The sequence below is a fragment of the Myxocyprinus asiaticus genome, chromosome 14 (assembly GCF_019703515.2).
Source record: "Myxocyprinus asiaticus isolate MX2 ecotype Aquarium Trade chromosome 14, UBuf_Myxa_2, whole genome shotgun sequence".
NCBI lineage: Eukaryota > Metazoa > Chordata > Actinopteri > Cypriniformes > Catostomidae > Myxocyprinus > Myxocyprinus asiaticus.
The window spans coordinates 3586978-3607027 of NC_059357.1; the positions used below are offsets into that span (position 1 = coordinate 3586978).

A 20050-nucleotide genomic window follows, 5' to 3' on the forward strand; every position below is an offset into this window, starting at 1 on the left:
CTACAGGCATGTGCAACAAAACTACATTTCCCATTTTATGTGGCCGCATGAAAATGATCAAATAGATAAATGGAATATTACGGGTTCAATACAAGTTAAGCTCAGTCGACAGCAATGATGGCATTTTGTTGTCCTGAAAATAATGTCACAATACCAAAAATCTTAATTGTAGGCTTCTTTGTGGAAAATACAATATTGCATTTTCTTTGCATTGATTTTGGGGTTAAATGAGACCAGGATATTTTCTTGACAGGTTTCGTGAGAATCACCCAGTTGCTAAAAACATTCCTGTCTTTGTCAGTTGGAAAATTGCAAAACAGGTCCATGCTTTTTAAATAAAATCACTTGAGCGCACATCACAATGTAATTACGACTTTAGACTTTTTAGAGCTTGACAAGCGCTGGTAAAAAAAGAGCAGTGGGAACATTCCTCCCAACATCTCATGTTTCACGGAAGAAAGAGTCATACAGGTTTCGAATGAAATCAGGATGCCTGATGAAATGAAAACAAAGACTACAAAAAGCCTTAAAAGCATTGCGGTACCAAAATGCTGCTACTTTTTTAGTTGCCAAACTGGTTTATTGATTTTCTGTCTTAAACTTTACAGTTCGCTGATGAGAATCTTGAGATGAATTCTGTGGGTTGGAATTGAACCACTAATGTAACCAACAAAAGACAATTCTGTGAACCAATGTTAATGTTTGGAGAAAGAAACAGTCATGTACTTTAATGTCAAAACAAATCCAGTAAAAAGCTGCAGTTTTAAAAAAAGCACATTACAAAAAGAATCACAGTAAAATGGACCGTCTAGCATGAGCCCAGTTACTTTACAAACACAGAGGCAAACAAAACGCACGTTCATCCTAACTTGACAGATGTTATACCGTACAATCCAGAGGTACTTGGGAAAGAAATAAACATTTAAAACACTTTGTTTGTTATTTCCAACAAAAATGTGAAGCAATGGAGGAACATGAGAAGAGAGAAACAAATAGAGAAGCTAAATTTAAAGCTTTCTGTTGCGAGAACGGAGCGTCTCTAACGGGACGAGTTGGAACTCGAGCGGGAACGATGTCGTCTGCGACCTGGAGACCTGGAGCGAGAACGCCTTCTCACTGGGGAGCGTCGCCGTGGAGACCGAGACCTGTGAAAAGTGCAAGCACTGTCAGGTTGTGGCGAAGATATATCACATCTGCACACTTGTGCTAAATATCTGATAAGATACATGAAAATTGGGAACTGTCAAAAAGACTTCAGTGATGTAAGAGGACATATAAACAACAACAGAGTTAAAGACCACAGATCGGATGTTTGCGAACAGGTGAGAGGTGCAGAACTGAGTATAATGAAATTTAGGCCTGTGGGTTTATTGGACAGGTTGCTTCCTATCGATCCACTCAACGTTTCTACACACAGAAAACACGCCAGTAAAACATAATAGGTTTTTTAAAAAAACAAACCTTCTCCTCATACGTGGTGGCGTTCGCCGCCACATGGGGGGTGGAGGGGGCATTCTGCGAGGAGGGGACAGTCTACGGGGGGCAGGACGTATCCTCTGAGTCAGGACAGCAGTGGCTGTAATCTCCTGACCGTCAATCTGACCTGAGGACATTAAACAGGTAATAACACCGTAAGAAATCAATTCTAATGAACTAATCCGATTCGGGGTTTTTTTTCCAAGCCGTTTCCGTTCACTCGTACCTCCATCCATGTGTTTAAGGGCCTTCTGGGCATCCTCTGCAGTCTCGTATTCCACATAAGCGTAACCCTTGGACAAATTAGGGTGCAAACGATCTGGGGGCATGTCAATCATTTTGATCTTTCCGTAAGTCGAAAAGATCTCTTGAATATGTTCCTACAGGAAGCAGATATAAATACAGCAGCAGATATAAAAATTCAGGAACATTTTACAATAACGACAGTTAAAAAGTAAACAATAGTTATGAAGCAAATGCATCAAGAAAAACGGCAGTGTTTCCTATAACGCTATTCAGATTCAGTCACTGTTGCATATATAACTTTAATTGCAAAATGTGTAAGAAACATATTTTCCCTAATCGCTTAAAGAAATCTAAATTCTCTTATAATTTACTCACCCTCATGCCATCCCAGATGTGTATGACTTTTTTCTATCTCAGCTCTGTTTCATCTGAGTTTTTAGTGAATGGTGGCCAGAACTTTGAAGCTCCAAAAGCACATAAAGGTAGTATAAAAGTAATCCATAAGACTCCAGTAGTTAAATCTTCAGAAGCGATATGATAGGTGTGGGTGAGAAACAGTCATTTTTACTATAAATCTCCATTTTCACATTGTTTGTTTTTGCTGATTCACATTGTTCGTGCATATCGCCACCTACTGGGAAGGGAGGAGAATTTATAGTAAAAAAAGGACTTAAATATTGATCCGTTTCTGACCCACCCCTATCATATATCGCTTCTGAAGATTTAACTACTGGAGTCATATGAATTACTTTTATTCTGCCTTTAAATGCTTTTTTTAAGTTCTGGACCCTGTTGACTTGCATTGTATGGACCAACAGAGCTGAAATATTCTTCTAAAAATCTAGTGATGGCATGAGGGTGAGTAAATGATGAGACAATTTAACTTTGGGCTGAACTAACCCTTTAAGTGTATATTGTCATTAGTGACCCGAGATATGTAATACTGTTGCAATATACAGTATATTTGCACTTCCATAAATTACATTATGATTATTTCTTATCTACATACAGAAGGTTACTATCACAGGATATCTACTTTGTTTATTACAAGAAAAAAAAATGAGTACTATATTCATACTAATGCCTACTATATCATGTAAAAAATTGTGCAACGATGGTGATTTCAGTATCCCATATGTACACTTGCATATCATGCATGCTATTTGTTCCTCAAGGTTATAAAGGCCGATTAATTGGCCATTTTGCGATTAACAGCATCGGCCGATAACCGCGTTCACTTGGCCGTTTATCAGAAGTGTTAACTTTCCCTTGTGTCAGGTCAAAAATCAACCAACAGATGCTTCAATTGAGAGTCAACACTTTCTGTTTAAGGTTGTTGTTTTTTTTTTCCAAGTTTATTCAAATTGGAGTATATATTGCAAAAAATACGAGTTTGTTTTACTTTAGAAATGTTGCATATATCTAATTCATTGTTGTTAAATTACATTGTATGTTTATCAGCATTTGTATCAACCATCCTGCTCTCTAGATATCGCCATTGAAAAACCCATATCGGTCCACCACTACTCAAGGTGGCGCTGTTGTTTCTGTAATTGACTTGATTTACATTTGACATTGTTCTATGATGAAGCAGCAACATGGAAATAAACTATAGCAAGTTTAACACATGAACAGTATGATTTGGCTATCGTCATTAAAGTGTACAACTGAAACTGCAAGTTGTGCATCTATTTAGATTCAATAAGCGCCTGAGAATACACATATGTATAACTTAAGTGTAACTCAATGTGTTTGATGGCAAGTTGTGTCACATAAAATATCAGCATGGAATTAATGAATCCTGTTCTATCATTTGTTGCATCATCTCTTTGATATATGAGAAATAAACCCTCAAAATATATCAGAATATATTTTAGATTTACTGATTTTCTAATTATCTTGGAAACTGTACACCATCTTTGTAGATCCATTTGAGATAGATATACGTGTCAGGTCGCTAAAGACCCGAGCTATGTAATAATGATTGTCAAAACACTGACGCATTTAAAGGTTAATGAATCAGTCAAACTGATTGGTGAATCAGACTGAATTACATTTATGCATTTGGCAGACGCTCTTATCCAAAGCGACTTTCAGTGCACTTATTACAGGGACAATCCCCCTGGAGCAACCTGGAGTTAAGTGCCTTGCTCAAGGACACAATGGTGATGTCTGTGGGGATTACCGGTTATGTGCTTTAGCCCACTACACCACCACCACAATATTGAACACAGGAGTTCTTGGGCCAAATCTTGAACTGAATCAGATTCACAGATCCACAGGTTTTCATGTCTGACTCGAAACATGCACTTTGCACTTCTTAAATAAACTGCATTTCACTGTCACTGTATTCCAGTGCTGAACCATACCTTGGTTACATTTCTGGTGAGTCTTCCCAGATGAAGTTTAGTAGGTTTGGGGCTAGGGCTCCTCCTCTTCCTCTCTTTCTCATCAGTACGTTTTTGTGATTTTGACCTGATTAAAACAAGCGCAAATTTAGTGAGTCACATGTAAAAAATCTACCCAACTGAGGTGAGTTATCTGAATGTAATGCGTGTTAATGTTAAAAACATATTAAGTCTGCAACTTACTTTGATCGAGAGCGTCGCCGGTTGTCATGGCGACGGCGGCTCGGGCTGGGAGACCCAGAAGACCTGGATGAGCTTGAAGAACGAGAGGAACTGGAGGAACCAGAGTGGCTGGAACCAGAGGAGGAACTGGACCCGCTGGATGAGCCCGAACTGGAACCAGAACTACTGCTGGAGCTAGAACTGGATCTGAATAAGATATGTGATGAGAGATTTGATATATTTAAAAGAACCATCTTTTTTATGGCTAATATGTCTTGTAGGCTGTCAGAGGATGGCCCGGGATTGATACGAGTATTTGATAATGAGTCAAAATATGAGTATTTTGGGCCAGTGCTGCATTGCTACCTAAATCCTATGCCTAGCAAATTTTACCATTTGGATTTTTGTGATGTGTCGAACTTTTTTTGAAATTTTCTATCTGTCTAACATAGTTGAGGTTTTGTTGAAATTGCCAGAATAAGTTAAAATGGATTTAAAATGCTAAACAATGTTGTTGTCAGTGGATAAACACGCTTAAAAGTCCAGGAGACTTGCTAGCACCAACAGACGTTTTGTTACACCTGAACTAGATCCCATCTGACCTGCTGCTGCTGCTCCCGGTGGAGTTACTGCGTCGCTTCCGGATCTTGTCTCTGCCTCTCTCTTTCTCTGCGCCCTCTTTACCCACCACCTTCTCCTTCCCTCGCTCTTTGGGTTTGTCCTCAGAACGCTCCCTGCGTTTAGTCGGTGAAGGTGCCCTTTGTGAACAAAAACATCTTTGGTTAGAAACATGCCATACTCATTTTTGGTTCAACAATGTACTGTGCTCCAGTCTGGTTTTACTCCATTTGAGAGCTTGACCGATAGTGGATTTTGCAGATAACGATATCTAAGGTGGTGCAAAAGACCGATAACGATGAATCGGCTGATATTTTTTTTTATTTTTTTATATCGATTTATAGTGATTAAAAAAATGTCTGAGTCTTTTCTTACTATGAAGTGCAATGGCGTTTTATTGCCACGTAAAAACATAAAATAATCTACGATTTTGAGAATAAAGTCAAAATTTCGAGAATAAAGTGGTAGCATTTGGCCAATTCCAGTGTTATGGATGTGACATTTGCAGTGAAAATGTCACATATAAAGCACTCATTACCAGCATATCAAGCAGTTTATATGTACAATCATAGACCCCTGCAGATAGAGTCCACACATCAGAAAAGTTTCAGTCTAGACAAGTTTTTTCCAGTTTAGATCAGGAAATGTGCTTGCGTTACGTATGCGACAAAAACGTACACAAGCTTTTTGGAGATCACACACTTTGTAAAAACACTGTGAATTGAAATGCACAATCCAGAATAAAATGTAGAAGAGTTGGCACTCCTAAGAACATGTAATGTTCATTTTTTATGCATTGTCGTTTTTACATAAATGGGGAAAAACCGGCATTACAGACATGACATCTCTTAGTTACGGGAGTGACATTTGTGAAAGCAGCACTTGCATCATGAGGGGAAACCATCCAAAGCACTTTGAAATCTGCAGACTTCGACCTCTAAGACATATATTACATTATAATACCCATCAAGGCTGCATGGTGAATTGAAATAAGATTGAAATTGCCATTTTTCCATAGTATTGTTGACTCTTTCGTGGAATTGCCCATTACAAGATTAAAATCGTAACATTTTAAGAATACATTTCCTCACGCTTTTTTTTGGGGGGGGGGGGTATTTACGTGGCACTAAAGTGCCATCATAATGAAGGGCACAGACATTGAGGCTCAAAAATGAATAAAATCCCAAAAGCTGTGTATTATGCAACCAAAATCCAAAGAATAACCAGAAAAATTAAGACGGAGTATAATGCGGGACTTTTAATTACAGTTCACCAAATTAGGTTTAATTATGAGGCATAAAAATACACAAAACTATCAGCAACAATCAGCATAGATATTTGCTGATAACAATAGTTCCAAAAAGCAACTATCAGCACCAATTAATTGGTAAAACAGATATATTGGTCTACCTCTACTCCATTTACACCTTTAACTGTCTTAATGCACACTATATTGAAAGCACAGTGCCTCAAGGAAATAAGGAAGCTTATCTGGAAAAAAAAGAAAGTGTTGGGGTCATTAGGCCTCATACTATTCATTTAATAAAGCTTTATAGAAAATTCCATAAAGAATAATGGCCACCTCAAATAGTGGCCACAATAGCAATATGAAAGAAAAAATTTTATAATAAATGAAATAAACAATTTTCCTGCCAAATAATATAGTTCATTAGCCTAACTGCAAGAATATTATGGATACCAAGCAAGACGGCAATAGAATTGAATTTACGAGTGGCCTAATATATATATATTATATATATATATATATATATATATATATATATATATATATATATATATATATATATATATATATATATATATAAAAGTTGGAGGGGTCGAGAAGGCCGATTGCACCACCTTTAGTGAGCCGCTGGTGCCCCCTTTACATGGCACCCCTATGCATTGCATACCATGCATATATGGTTTTTGCGCCTGTGTGTGTGTGTGTGTGTGTGTGTGTAAATATTATATATATATACACACACACACACACACACACACACACACACACACACACACACACACACACACACACACATCAACCCGCGTCTCAGAATAGCATTCAGAGGTGATATTCTTCTCACCATAATTGTACAGAGCGGTTATCTGAGTTACAGTAATCAAATCACTTCTATTGTCACACAACCATATACACAAGTGCAATAGTGTGTGAAATTCTTGGGTGCAGTTCCGAGCAACATAGCAGTCGTGACAGTGATGAGACATATACCAATTTACAATAAAAATCAGATTTACAACACAATATAAAATCTAATATACACATAATTTCACACAACACAATATACAAATATTAGTAGACTTTGTCAGTTCGAATCAGTCTGGCCATTCTCTGTTGACCTCTCTCATCAACAAGGTGTTTCCATCCACAGAACTGCCGCACACTGGATGTTTGTTTTTGGCACCATTGGAGTAAATTCTAGAGACTGTTGTGTGTGAAAATCCCAGAAATACTCAAACCAGCCCATCTGGCACCAACAATCATGCCACGCTCCAAATCACTGAGATCACATTATTTCCCCATTCTGATGGTTGATGTGAACATTAACTGAAGCTCCTGACCCGTATCTGCATGATTTTATGCACTGCACTGCTGCCACATGATTGGCTGATTAGATAATCACATGGATGATTGTTGATGCCAGTTGGGCAGGTTTGAGTATTTCTGTAACTGCTGATCTCCTGGGATTTTCACACACAACAGTCTCTAGAATTTACTCCGAATGGTACCCTCCCCCCCCAAAAAAAACCAACAACAACATCCAAATGCCGTGCCAATGATAATAAAAAGTAGTGCCAGACCGATTTTTCGGTCAGACCATATTAGCCTTCACAGATATATGAATATGAAAATTGGCATATATGTTTACTGATATGAAAACTTTTTTTCAGAACATATAATGCAGAAAACAATGCTTGGGGTGATATAGGATTGGTGTCATAACATGGTTTGTCCAGCAGAGCGTGCTCCGACTCCATTGTTTACAGAGCTGACAGTTCTGCAGACAGTGCAGAGTTAAGCGGTGTCTTCACGGTAAGTTGCTAACTAGTTTGTGAAATACATACTGGAAAGTTAAACAATGACCCCATCATTTTCCCTTTTCAATATAACGTTAACTCTGTCCCTGACAACCATGTCTCATGTTTATCACATCTGTTTGCTGTTAGCCAGCTATAGTTTGTCAGTGCAGTCAGTAATGTAGCAGATTGAAAGGTAAACATCAGAGCATCTTTTTGCAGCTCATCAGACAACAGTGTGGTGGTGGATTGTGTCTGTTGAGTGTTGATTTCATGCTAAGTTGTTACCTAGTTGGTGAGACACAATGCTGGAAAATAAATAAAGCCCATCTTTTTCTCCCTGTGACAACGAGCTTATAGCTAACTAGCTAATCACGTAGCTACTTTCATTGTTGTCAGCTGACTCGAAGCTAATGTGTAAACATGTATTCACCAAACTGTTTTGTTCAGGATTCACAGTTTGGTACCCCCTTCAACCGAACAATTCCAGTCGTTGCATTTATAAAATGTTATATTTAAAAGTCTGGTTTTCCACCGTTGAAAGTTTCCCCTGAACTTGTATAGCAGAATACGGTGTAACACCGCTGCTGCTGTTTATCTTGACTCGGCAGTATTAATATAGTCAGCATTTGACCGATACTAAACAGTACTGATGTTTATTTAGCTATTTATTGTATTTTTATTTATTCTTTATTTTTCAGTGTTCATTTCTAGAATTTGTTGACAATGTATAATAATAATGTCAAATATTCTTTGGTAAAAATATTTAAGAAAGCAGCTTTCTGAGTACCTTTGCATAGTCATATCAGTGCAAAAAGGTCAAAAATGAGCTATATCGGCCACCATATTGGTAATCGGTGTATTTTACCCCTCTAAAATCAGTATCAGTCTCAAAAATCCCATATCAGTCGAGCTCTATTACACATACAGACTGATTCTACTCGGTCAATACGTTTTGCTGTACATGACACACTTTCTTTGCTTGCACATCACTGATTGCAGGTTTGCAATGTTTTTGACCATGTTTAGGCGCAAAAAACAGTGCCAAAAGTGTAAATACAGGAAGTCAGATGAATACACACCAAATTTACTTTGTGTTAATACGCAATAACAGATTCACAACACATGAATTACACTTATGCAAAGCATTAAAGTATTGCTAATATTTTTTCCTATGCCTGCAACTTGATTTACACCTTTACAAAACCTTTTGTGCGCCCGGAAAACAAATTTCGCTTGCAATTTGATTTACGCTTTCACAAATCTCACTCTGCGCATGCAAATCATTTAGGCACTATTTTACCGTCATACAAGCAGTTTAACAAATGCATTGCACGGAAAGTGTTTTCCTTAACAGCATACTGATAAGTAAGTTATCACATATGAATAATATAAATCATTAAGAGTTTAAGATTTATTATTTTCAATCAAAATCTGTTTCTAGGTCCTCTTCATTCAAAGTGCCGAGGCTAATGCTAACCTGCTAACAGCCATCTAGCATGAAAAACGCAAAAACCTTACTTCATTAATGGCAATGAATGGGACTAATATATTTCTGCATACACTCACCCTCGATGTCTGAATCAAGCCGATCTCATATTGCAAATACGTATCAATAATAAACAATCAAACTTACATGATAGACGAGCAGCGCGCGACACACTCAACGCCGAGCACAACCGGCGTCACGTTTTAATGACGCGTGGGAGTGACGACACTGCTTCTGCGACAGGGGGGGTTGTGTTCATGCAATAATCCTCCAGTAAATCACAAATCTATGCGTTTGCACGGCAACAGCGAATGCACATTACTAATATGGGTGCAAGCGTTGTAAGGTGACATCATTAGGAGCACATCGACGTTTGAAACATGAACAGCAGGACTGTGATGTCGCAGTAGGTGAGATATACTTGATTTCCATTGTGTTCTTCGTGCACTATACCCCTGTGCACGGCCATTGGGGTCGCTACGTGTATTTGAACTTAAGCTGGCACCATAATAATGACTGGTTTAACCCTGCTGAGAAAACAGCTTAAACCAGCTTTAAGGTTTAAGTAGGTCTTCCAGTTTGGCCAAGTTGGTTTGGCTGGTTTGTTTTGATGATTTTAAAGGGATTTGGGGTACTGGTCGGCAGGTCAGGCTGGGAGACCAGTTAAACACCAGCATTGACAAGCTGGGAGACCAACTATGACTGACAAACCACCTTAAACTGTTTTTTTTTTTTTTTTTTGGCTGGTAAACCCTTTTGAACCTGCAACAAACCAGCCACAAGCTGACCATATATATATATATATATATATATATATCTATATATAAAGCAAAAATTTAGTTTACAGTGAGGCACTTACAATGGAAGTGAATGGGGCCAGTTTTTGGAGGGTTTAAAGGCATTTATAATTTTATAAAAGCACATATAAATTTTTCTGTTGAAACTCATGTATTATTTAAGCTGCAGCCATTTTTGGGTTTATGGCATTACGTCACCATGGTGACGAAGTTGTAAACTTGGATATCACTTCATACAGAATGGGTTAGTAAGCGATTTTATCCCACTAAATTCTTGTTAACACACATATTGTTTACATTTTGTGGCTATAATTTTAAAACAGTGAGTATTTTAACATTTTCGATTGGCCCCATTCACTTCCATTGTAATATTATCCCACAATATAATGCCCTTAACTTTCTGTGTCCAGTGAAATGAATGAACCAGAGTATTATCAGCTACAACTTTAAATTGTTAAAGTGCAAAAAAATGTTTGACTCGTCCCTCCTTTTATTAAAAAAAGCAAATCGAGGTTACAGTGAGACACTTACAATGTAAGTGAATGGGGGCCCATTTTTTATGTATTTTTTTTTTATATTAGGAAGTGTAAAACTGTAAGAATAGAGGCTTGCACACTTTATGCTCCAAACATGGTGTTTAATAAATAACCATGTGGGCACTACATGGTTATTTATTAATCAATATCACATTTGGCGCATAAAGTTTGCACGTTTTTTACAGCTGATGCCATTTTTTGGATTAGGCAATTTGGTGTGCGTGTGTTCATAGAAACACTAGCCGCATTTCCACTATCAGGTCAAACGAGGGCATGCTAGTGCGTGCAAGGGCCAGTTGCGTCCCCACTATCACTTCAGGGGCTTCATTGTGCCGCCTCGGGGCCAATGGCCTTTGGCACGCTGATTACCCTTGGGTCAAAGAAGGCCAACTGGGGATTGTCAAGGTCAATGTCAAGGTTTCAGCATCGAACTTGCAGGTTGTGTATCCATTGCAAAATGGTACAGGTTTGAGTACAATTTAAAAATTGCGGGCACAGAGGGGTCTGTGTAGCTCAGTGAGTATTGACGCTGGCTACCACAACTGGAGTCGTGAGTTCGAATCCAGGGCGTGCTGAGTGACTCCAGCCAGGTCTCCTAAGCAACCAAATTGGCCCGGTTGCTAGGGAGGGTAGAGTCACATGGGGTAACCTCCTTGTGGTCGCTATAATGTGGTTCTCGCTCTCGGTGGGGCGCGTGGTGAGTTGTGCGTGGATGCCGCAGAGAATAGCGTGAAGCCCCATGCGTGCTACATCTCCATGGTAACGCGCTCAACAAGCCACGTGATAAGATGCTTGACGGTCTCAGACGCGGAGGCAACTGAGATTCGTCCTCTGCCACCCGGATTGAGGTCACTACCCCACCACGAGGACATAGAGGCAATGGGAATTGGGCATTCCAAATTGGGGAAAAGAATAAATAAAAAAATTGCGGGCACAGTACAAATCCATTAAAACTCACAATGGACAAAGAGGTGCCCAAAGACCATGGTTCATGATCATGGACGGTTTGCTGGGACATCGTTGTTAGTGGAGAGACTACCCGGGACACCATGGCAGTTACAGTCGGTGAGTTGTCGATGCTAACTTATCTGGCTAGCTAGCTAATGTATGTAATACGATATAAACTTGATATTCTAGATAATTAGATGACATGATAGCTCAGCTTGAGCTTCCCTCTTGCTTGTGAAATGTTCGGAGTGTGTGACGCTGGCACCAGGGCGGCGTATTAAGGGTGGGTTTTAGGGCAACACTGCAGAGCTATCGGCCCAATGGTGGGAATATAGATCGATTTTGTCCCCAGCTGGCCAGTTGATAGCCCTGACTTGCACTGGCCCGATAGTGGAAAAGCGGCTATTGAGTATATAGTGTATACTGCATGCATAGTAATTAGTGAGTAGCGAATATACCATTCTGAGTTCAATATGTATTCCATGATGTGCCGTTATCATCATTTCTGTCTTTATTTCAGGATCTATTTGATTAAACATTATCAGTAGTTTCAGTTCTGTGGATCTCCACGATGGGCAGATTGGATGATGCTGCCAAGCGCAAGGTCGTGGAGCTGCGGGAAGCAGGCTTGAGCTTCCGTAAGATCAAAGCTGTGCTGGAGCTGGAGAACATCAAGGTGTCTGCACAGGCCATCTACCTTTTCCTTAAGGAGTTTCAAGGGAGAGCTCGCAAGGTGGATGGAGCTCCAGCTGGGAACAGCAGCCATACGGTGCCAGTGTCAGGTACAGCCAGGGAGGTGGGCATCGGTGAGTCTCGACAGGTTGGCTGGAGTGATCAGCAGCTGAGGAACCTCCTCAGAGAGGCCTCACGGGTCGCAGCCTCACAGCAGGCCAGCTCCTCTTCAGATGCAAGAGCGGGACAGTCTTCCGGGACGAGTTCGGCAGGCAGACAGGAAACACAGGAAGGGGGGAAAGATGAGGACATTCGGATTGTCAGTGTCACATCGCTGGCACAGGGCACGCAGCATGCTGGCATCCAGACTTCGCGTTCAGGGGTGGGCTCCGGGGCAATGAGTGGTGCAAATTTTGTGAGAAGACGACACACACCATCTCCTGCCAACCCTGTGCTTGTGGCTCGTAAGAGACTGCTGGATAAAGCTTTGTTTCACCGAGCGAGGGTGAGTTGATTATGTAAAAAATGGAATCTCAAAAGCATGTCTGGATCATATTTCACCCCAAAATTAGACATTTTACTTGAAAATGAAGCCTTTTTAGGACCATAAAGATTTTTTTGCATTGTACAGTTTGCATTATTTTCATTAAAATTAAGCACATTTTCCCAAAAATTCCCATTACTTCATCTGCTTTATGCGAAATATAATCTTTTTTCGTTGTTATTTTTGGGTGAAATAAGGTGAGCTGGACATGTTTTTATGAGAATCACCTGATAGCAATCTGTTGTTCATTTTAGTGGTTATGATGTAGACCATTATATTCTTACAAGTGTTTTGTGAAGGTAAGGGAAAATGGCCCGCAGACTGGCCAGCAGATGTCGTTGTCAATGAGGCGAGACCAGTCCTCTTTCTCTGGCCCGGATGGGAGAAAGGTTGTGTTACCTCAGACGGCTTCTTATGACCTCACTACACCCAGACCTCCAAACATGGTGAGTTGAGAAGAATCATTAGGAATCGTGTAATATTTAAAAAGTGCATGCAAATTATGTGATTTTTTTCCTTTATATTGAGCATCCTTTTTTTTAACTTTTATGCTTTTTAGGAATTAGCACTGGTGTTAGTAAACCAAACAATTATTTGGCACAAATTAAAATGGCATGGTCAAAAAAAATAAAAATGTGGTTGTCTTGTTTTTAATGACTCATTTCATATAATGACAAATTTAATTACTATAAATGTGCTTCTCAATATAAAGCATGGTGCTGGGCATTACAGGTTTTTAATCACTATACCTTTTATTGTATTTAAAAAAAAATGTATTCGGCATGTAAATAGCTATGTAAGCTGGCATGGTGTAAAATGACTAACAAACAAAAAAAATTTGTTGATAGGTTTTAGAACTAACATACAAACAAAAATTTTAATTCAAATCTATTTTCTTCAGAGAGGGTTACACCAAGGAGCTACTGCTCACAGAAGGTGGATGCATCAGAGGGTAGGCATTCCCATTCGAGCTCCTCAACACCCTCCCCGCATAGGTATCCGTCTCCCTGACCCGGTCACCACTGGAACTACATCCCAAAACACGGCCCCCTCCACACGGGTCCAAAACGTGACCAACCAGCCTTCCCCTCCTCCCCAGCGGAGCAGCTTTGACGCTGGAGCTATGAGCGGCCTACAAGAGCAGACCCAGTCATTGAGCTCAGAACTGAGAAATCTAGGTGTAGCACTGAGGATGATGGTGGACCAACAGGGTCGTCTGGAACGAGAGCAGGCCCAGCAGACTCAAGTCCAGAAGCAGATCCTCAGCGCCCTTCAGGAGCTTGCATCCAAATTCGAGCCCTGCAGCGTACTTCATTCCACATCTGCTCCAACGTTGCAAGCATCTTGTTCCATGGCCTCCTCTACAGCGCCTTTTAGCCAGACCGCCCCAAGCCAGGGCGTCTATGCTCAGTGCAGCCAAGCCCAGACGGGGTACAACGAGATCCACGATTCAGGTCTTGAGAGCATCGAGGCATTCTCTCTGGACCAGCTCAGCCCACCCTCCATGAATGGGTTTCAGCCATGCCCAGCCTCCGGCGGGCCCTCGTTCAACCACGCGCAACCGCGCACGCCGACATTCACACAGGCACACGCGCAAACGTTCTCGGCCGATGCACTCCCCTATGCACAGTCACACACAGACTCTTTCACAGGGATGGATAGTAAAACGGTTGACATGCCCTCCACCAGTGCAGATGGAACATTCCAGGCTTGTAGCCCCCCTAACCAGATCTTTACTCACCCTGTGTCGCCGCACGAGCCCGAGCTGAACATTATTAAGGTGGAGAACGTCTGAGAATGTAGGAAACAGCTTAGAGAAGTGGATGCATTACCTCAGAGGCTACATTCACACTGCAGATTTTTCGTTACTGTAATAGTCAACCGATATGGGTTTTTCAATACTGATATTTAGCCGATAAATGCATCTGAAACCGATGTAGATATCTAATACCTGTATGCATAATATAAAGGCGAGGAGTGGCATTTTTTCTATGTTTAAAGTAGGGATGCACCAATACAAAATTAGTGTGTCGATACCGATATCTAGTTATTTTGAACAATATCTGCCGACACCAATACTGATAGTTTTGTATGCTACCTTGTTTCAAATCACTGATAATTAATTACACAACTTCAAAAGAAATGAAATAAAAACTTTTATTCTCTATGTTGCTACATGTCTTCCATGTTTCAGAGTAATTGGACTATAAACAAAACACTAAAACAAAAAGCACAGTATTAACTGAATTCTGAATGATGAAGCTGAAGCAGTTTGTTAATTAAGCTTTAGCTTAATTAACAGCTTTAGCTTAATTAACAAACTAATCATATTCCTTGTGTCGAGCTTTATCAAATTAGTCATGTTAACAGCTATAACGGTAGTTCCATCTCATGACATTCTAGTGGTGCAAAGCTTATACAGTGGCAAGAAGTATGTGAACCCTTTGAAATTAACTGTTTTTCTGCATTAATTGATCATAAAATGTGATCTCATCTTCATCGAAGTCACGAGCATAGACGAACACAATGTGCTTAAGCTAACAACACACAAGCAATTATAATCTTCTGTCTTTATTGAACACATCCCATTAAACATTCACAGTGCTGTGGAAAAAGTAAGTGAATCCTTGGATTTAATAACTGGTCAAACTTCCTTTGGCAGCCATAACCTCAACCAAGTGTTTCCAGTAGCTGCGGATTAGAAGGAATTGTGGACCATTCTGAAGCAGTTACAGAAATTTACAGAAGTTTACAGAAAATTTGCAAATTTTCTATCAGATCTAGTAGTTACTGTAGATAGAGCTTTAATTGTTGGTGACTTCAGCATTCACATACAGTAGATAATGAAAATGACACACTGGGACTAGCATTTATCGATATATTCTCAACTCTCTTGGAGTCAGATAAAATGTTACAGGACCAGCTCATCGCCATAATCATATGCTAGATTTAATTATGTAATAAGGAGTTGATGTTGATACTATAGAAATTCTGCTGCAGAGCAATGACATCTCAGATCATTACCTCGTCTCTTGTATGCTGCGATCAGCTAATGTTACTCAATCTACACCACGCTATAGTTCAGATAGAACTGTTCTTTCGACCACTAAAGATAGCTTCACTAATAATCTTCCAGATTTATCTCATATACTCAGTTAGCCAAAAAGTCTAGAAGAACTTGATGTAATAACAGACAATATCAATACAGTCTTCTCTAGCACTCCAGATAGAGTTGCCCGCCCTGAAAGAAAAAAGCCATGGTACAATGATCACACTCATGCTCTCAAGAGAGCAGCCCGGAAAATGGAGTGCAAGTGGAAGAATACAAAATTAGAGGTATTTCACGGTGCATGGAAGGACAGATAGGCACTAAAAGCTGCCACGTCAGCATATTTTAGCAAACTCAGAAAATACCCACAACAATCCTAGGTGTTTATTCAATACTGTGGCTAAATTGGTTAGGAATAAAGCCTCGACTGAACCAGATATTCAGTCGCAGAACAATAGTAATGACTTCATGAATTTCTTTACTGATAAAATTGAAATAATCAGAAATAAAATTGGGATTGTGCAATCGTCTATCACAGTACCTCAGAAAACAGTGTCTCATAATTTTCCTCACAAGCAACTTCAATCCTACGCTGTCATAGGTCATGAAGAGCTAACAAAACTTATCGAAACATCAAAAGCCACAACATGTATGTTAGATCCAATACCTACTAAGCTCTTAAGAGGTATTCCCTGTAATTTCAGAATCTCTTCTTAATATTATTAACTCCTCGCTATCCTTAGGACATGTCCCAAAAAACTTAAAAATGGCAGTTATCAAACCGCTTATTAAGAAGCCACAGCTTGATCCTGGTGAATTGGCTAATTATAGACCAATTTCAAATCTCCCGTTTATGTCAAAATTATTAGAAAAGGTAGTGTCCTCCCAACTATGTTCATTTCTACAGAGAAATAGTATATACAAAGAATTTCAGTCAGGATTTAGGCCTCATCACAGTACAGAGACTGCCCTTATCAGAGTTACAAATGACTTGCTCTTATCATCTGATCGCGGCTGCATTTCACTTCTAGTGCTTTTAGATCTTAGTGCTGCCTTCGACACCATAGATCATGACATTCTCTTGAATAGGCTTGAGAATTATGTTGGCATTTGTGGACTTGCATTAGCATAGTTTAGGTCCTATTTATCAGACCGCTACCACTTTGTCTGTGTAAACCAGGAATTGTCAAATCAAACAAAAGTATGGCGTGCCACAGGGATCAATTTTAGGGCCTCTGCTTTTCTCCTTATTGTATGCTTCCCTTGGTAGATATTATCAGGAATTGTGGAATAAGTTTCCACTGTTATGCCAACGATACCCAACTTTATATTTAGTCGAAACCTGCCGATATTTCACAATTCCCCAAATTAGCAGAGTGTATCAGTTAAATCAAAGATTGGATGGCCAGAAATTTCCTTCTACTCAATTCCGACAAAACACCAATCTGTCCTTTGAAAATCAAATTTCCAATGTTTGTAGAACAGCATTCTTCCACCTCAGAAATATTTCGAGTTACGACACATGCTCTCTGCTGATGCCGAAAAACTAATTCATGCATTCATGACCTTAAGACTAGATTATTGTAATGCATTACTGGGAGGATGTCCTTCAAGTTCAATAAATAAACTGCAATTGGTTCAAAATGCAGCAGACAGAGGGCTGACTAGAACCAAGAAATATGATCATATTAGCCCCATTTTATCGGCGTTACATTGGCTACCACGCTATATTCCATCACGTTCATTACCATCGCAAAATTCTGGCCTGTTAATAGTTCCTAGCATATCAAAATCCACAAAAGGAGGTAGATCTTTTCCTATTTTGCTCCTAAACTATAGAATAGTCTTCCTTAAACTGTTCGGGACACAGACACACTCACTCAGTTTAAGTCTAGACTAAAGACTCATCTATTTACCCAGGCATACACCTAATTTATCCATCAACTCACAATTAGGCTGCTTTAGTTAGGTCTGCTGGAACCAGAAACATCTGTCATGATCTATAACTGCATAAAATTGAATGGTATCTACACTAATATTTTTCTATTTGTTTCCCTGTCTCAACCTCGGGATTTATATCCTGAGGTTACCAGAGCCGCCCAGATCCAACTCCGTTCCTGCTTGGTGTCAGACTCCACTGCTACGTGTCAGCCAGACATCACTTCAGTCTATTACGATGGACTTCAGAGGATGAACTGATGCCAACTCCAAGCATAAGACATCGAATACTTCATATGCCACTGCCTGAACCTTGGATTTAGGATAGACCTCACCGAAATGACCTGCCGGTTGAACTGCGATGCACCTCATTGATCTCTGCCTGCACCACCTCGGTCTAATGATGGACTACACTCTTAAAATGGAATACATAATCTATCAATAAATTGCCATTAAAACCCTTCATCAGCCAACTAACGAAGGACAATGCATCTATCTGAACTTCTGCAGTTAATCCAGAATGGACTTCAAAGACATTAGTCATTCATCTTACAGTTCATACAAAATCTTTGTTTAAACACTGACCCTTAACACTTATTTAGTTTAATAATTTTAAACCATGACTTGCACTGCACATAAATAACTAAAATTGGCATTATATTCATGCTGTTAGCCAGAGGGGTTTCCCCCAAGGTTATTTTTCTCCATCAACCAGCATCTTATGGAGTTTTGTGTTCCTTGCCACAGTCTCCTTTGGCTTGCTCACTGGAGTTCTAAATACTACTGTTATTTAATTATTTATTTTTTATACTCTCTTTACAATCATATTTCATCAAACTACACAATGATGACTCTAAGACTTCTGTTAATGCATGATTTTCTGTAAAGCTGCTTTGAAACGATGTGTGTTGTGAAAAGCGCTAAACAAATAAAAAAGACATGACTTGACAAAACTGCTTCAGCTCAGTCATATTCTTAGGCCATATTATTTTTGTTGGAAAGCACCGGCTTCCTTTGTGGTGTCCTGCCATGGACTCCATGCCTGTTAAATATTTTCCATATGGTAGACTCATGAACAGAGATGTTAACCAGTTCCAAAGGCCGCATTTCCACTATCGAGCCAAATGAGGGCATGCTAGTGCATGCCAAGACCAGTTGCGTTCCCACTGTCACTTCCGGGGATTCATTGCGACACCTCGGGGCTTTCTCGGGACTAACGGCCAATGGACTTTGGCCCGCTGATTACACTTGGGCCAAACAAGGCCAACTGGGGAGTGAGGTGGGGTCAATGTCAATGGCGGAGTTTCGTCGAACTTGCAAGGTTTTGTATGCTGTGTACAAAGGTAGAGGTTTGGGAAAAAAATTCAAATTACGACTACAGTACAAATCAGTTAAAATCCGTGGGCTATTGGCCAGATGGTGGGAACACAGATGGACTTTGGTCTCACCGCTCGTGGTCCGAGGATATTGGCCCAGGCTGGCAAGTTGATAGCCCCTGACTCGCACTGGCCTGATAGAGGAAAAGCGGCTAATGATTCCTTCAAGTCTTTATCTGTCACTCTAGTGTTCTTTTTCTCCTCATTGAGCATTCTGCGGTGTGCCCTTTAAGTCATCTTGGCTGAACGGCCACTTCTAGAGAGAGCACCTACAGTACTGAATCGTCTCCATTTATAGACAGTTTTTCTAGCTTTATGTAAAGCAACAATTCTTGATCATAGGTCTTCTAAGATCTCTTTTGTGCTTGGTATGGTCCACTTCAGAACATGCTTCTTGTGAATGGCAAACTCAAAATGTTTGAGTGCTTTTTATAAGTCAAAGCAGCTTTTCCCACTGCACTGTGAATGTTTAATGGGATGTGTTAAATTAAGACATGAAATATTATAGTTGTTTGTGTGTTGTTAGCTTAAGCACATTGTGTTTGTCTATAACTGTGACTTTGATGAACGTTTTATGACCAATTAATGCAGAAATCCAGCTGATTCCAAAGTGTATGCAAAGGGTATCACATACTTTTTCTTGCCACTGTAAATTGCAACTCTGATGTCATTGTTTCCTATTTCAAAGTAATTCTACACAAGCGATAATTTCTTTCACACACAGCACGAGTTGTAGGCCAATTATCCAATGT

The 20050-nt window shown here is 39.8% G+C and overlaps 2 protein-coding genes across 2 annotated transcripts; one reads left to right on the top strand and one right to left on the bottom strand.

Annotated features, from left to right (window-relative positions):
* Window positions 1-699: 699 nt before the first annotated feature.
* Window positions 700-9722, bottom strand: LOC127452007 (RNA-binding protein with serine-rich domain 1). The gene is made up of 7 exons (XM_051717129.1): window positions 9586-9722; window positions 4895-5050; window positions 4314-4499; window positions 4092-4197; window positions 1703-1856; window positions 1462-1603; window positions 700-1145 (listed from the first exon to the last, which is right to left on the bottom strand). Coding segments are annotated over exons 1-7 (852 nt in total). The 5' UTR covers window positions 9588-9722; the 3' UTR covers window positions 700-1039.
* Window positions 9710-15102, top strand: LOC127451988 (uncharacterized). Its single transcript, XM_051717095.1, has 4 exons — window positions 9710-9848; window positions 12240-12896; window positions 13235-13381; window positions 13837-15102. The coding sequence occupies exons 2-4, from the start codon at window positions 12291-12293 to the stop codon at window positions 14728-14730; spliced, it is 1647 nt and encodes a 548-aa protein (XP_051573055.1). The 5' UTR covers window positions 9710-9848; window positions 12240-12290; the 3' UTR covers window positions 14731-15102.
* Window positions 15103-20050: the final 4948 nt, after the last annotated feature.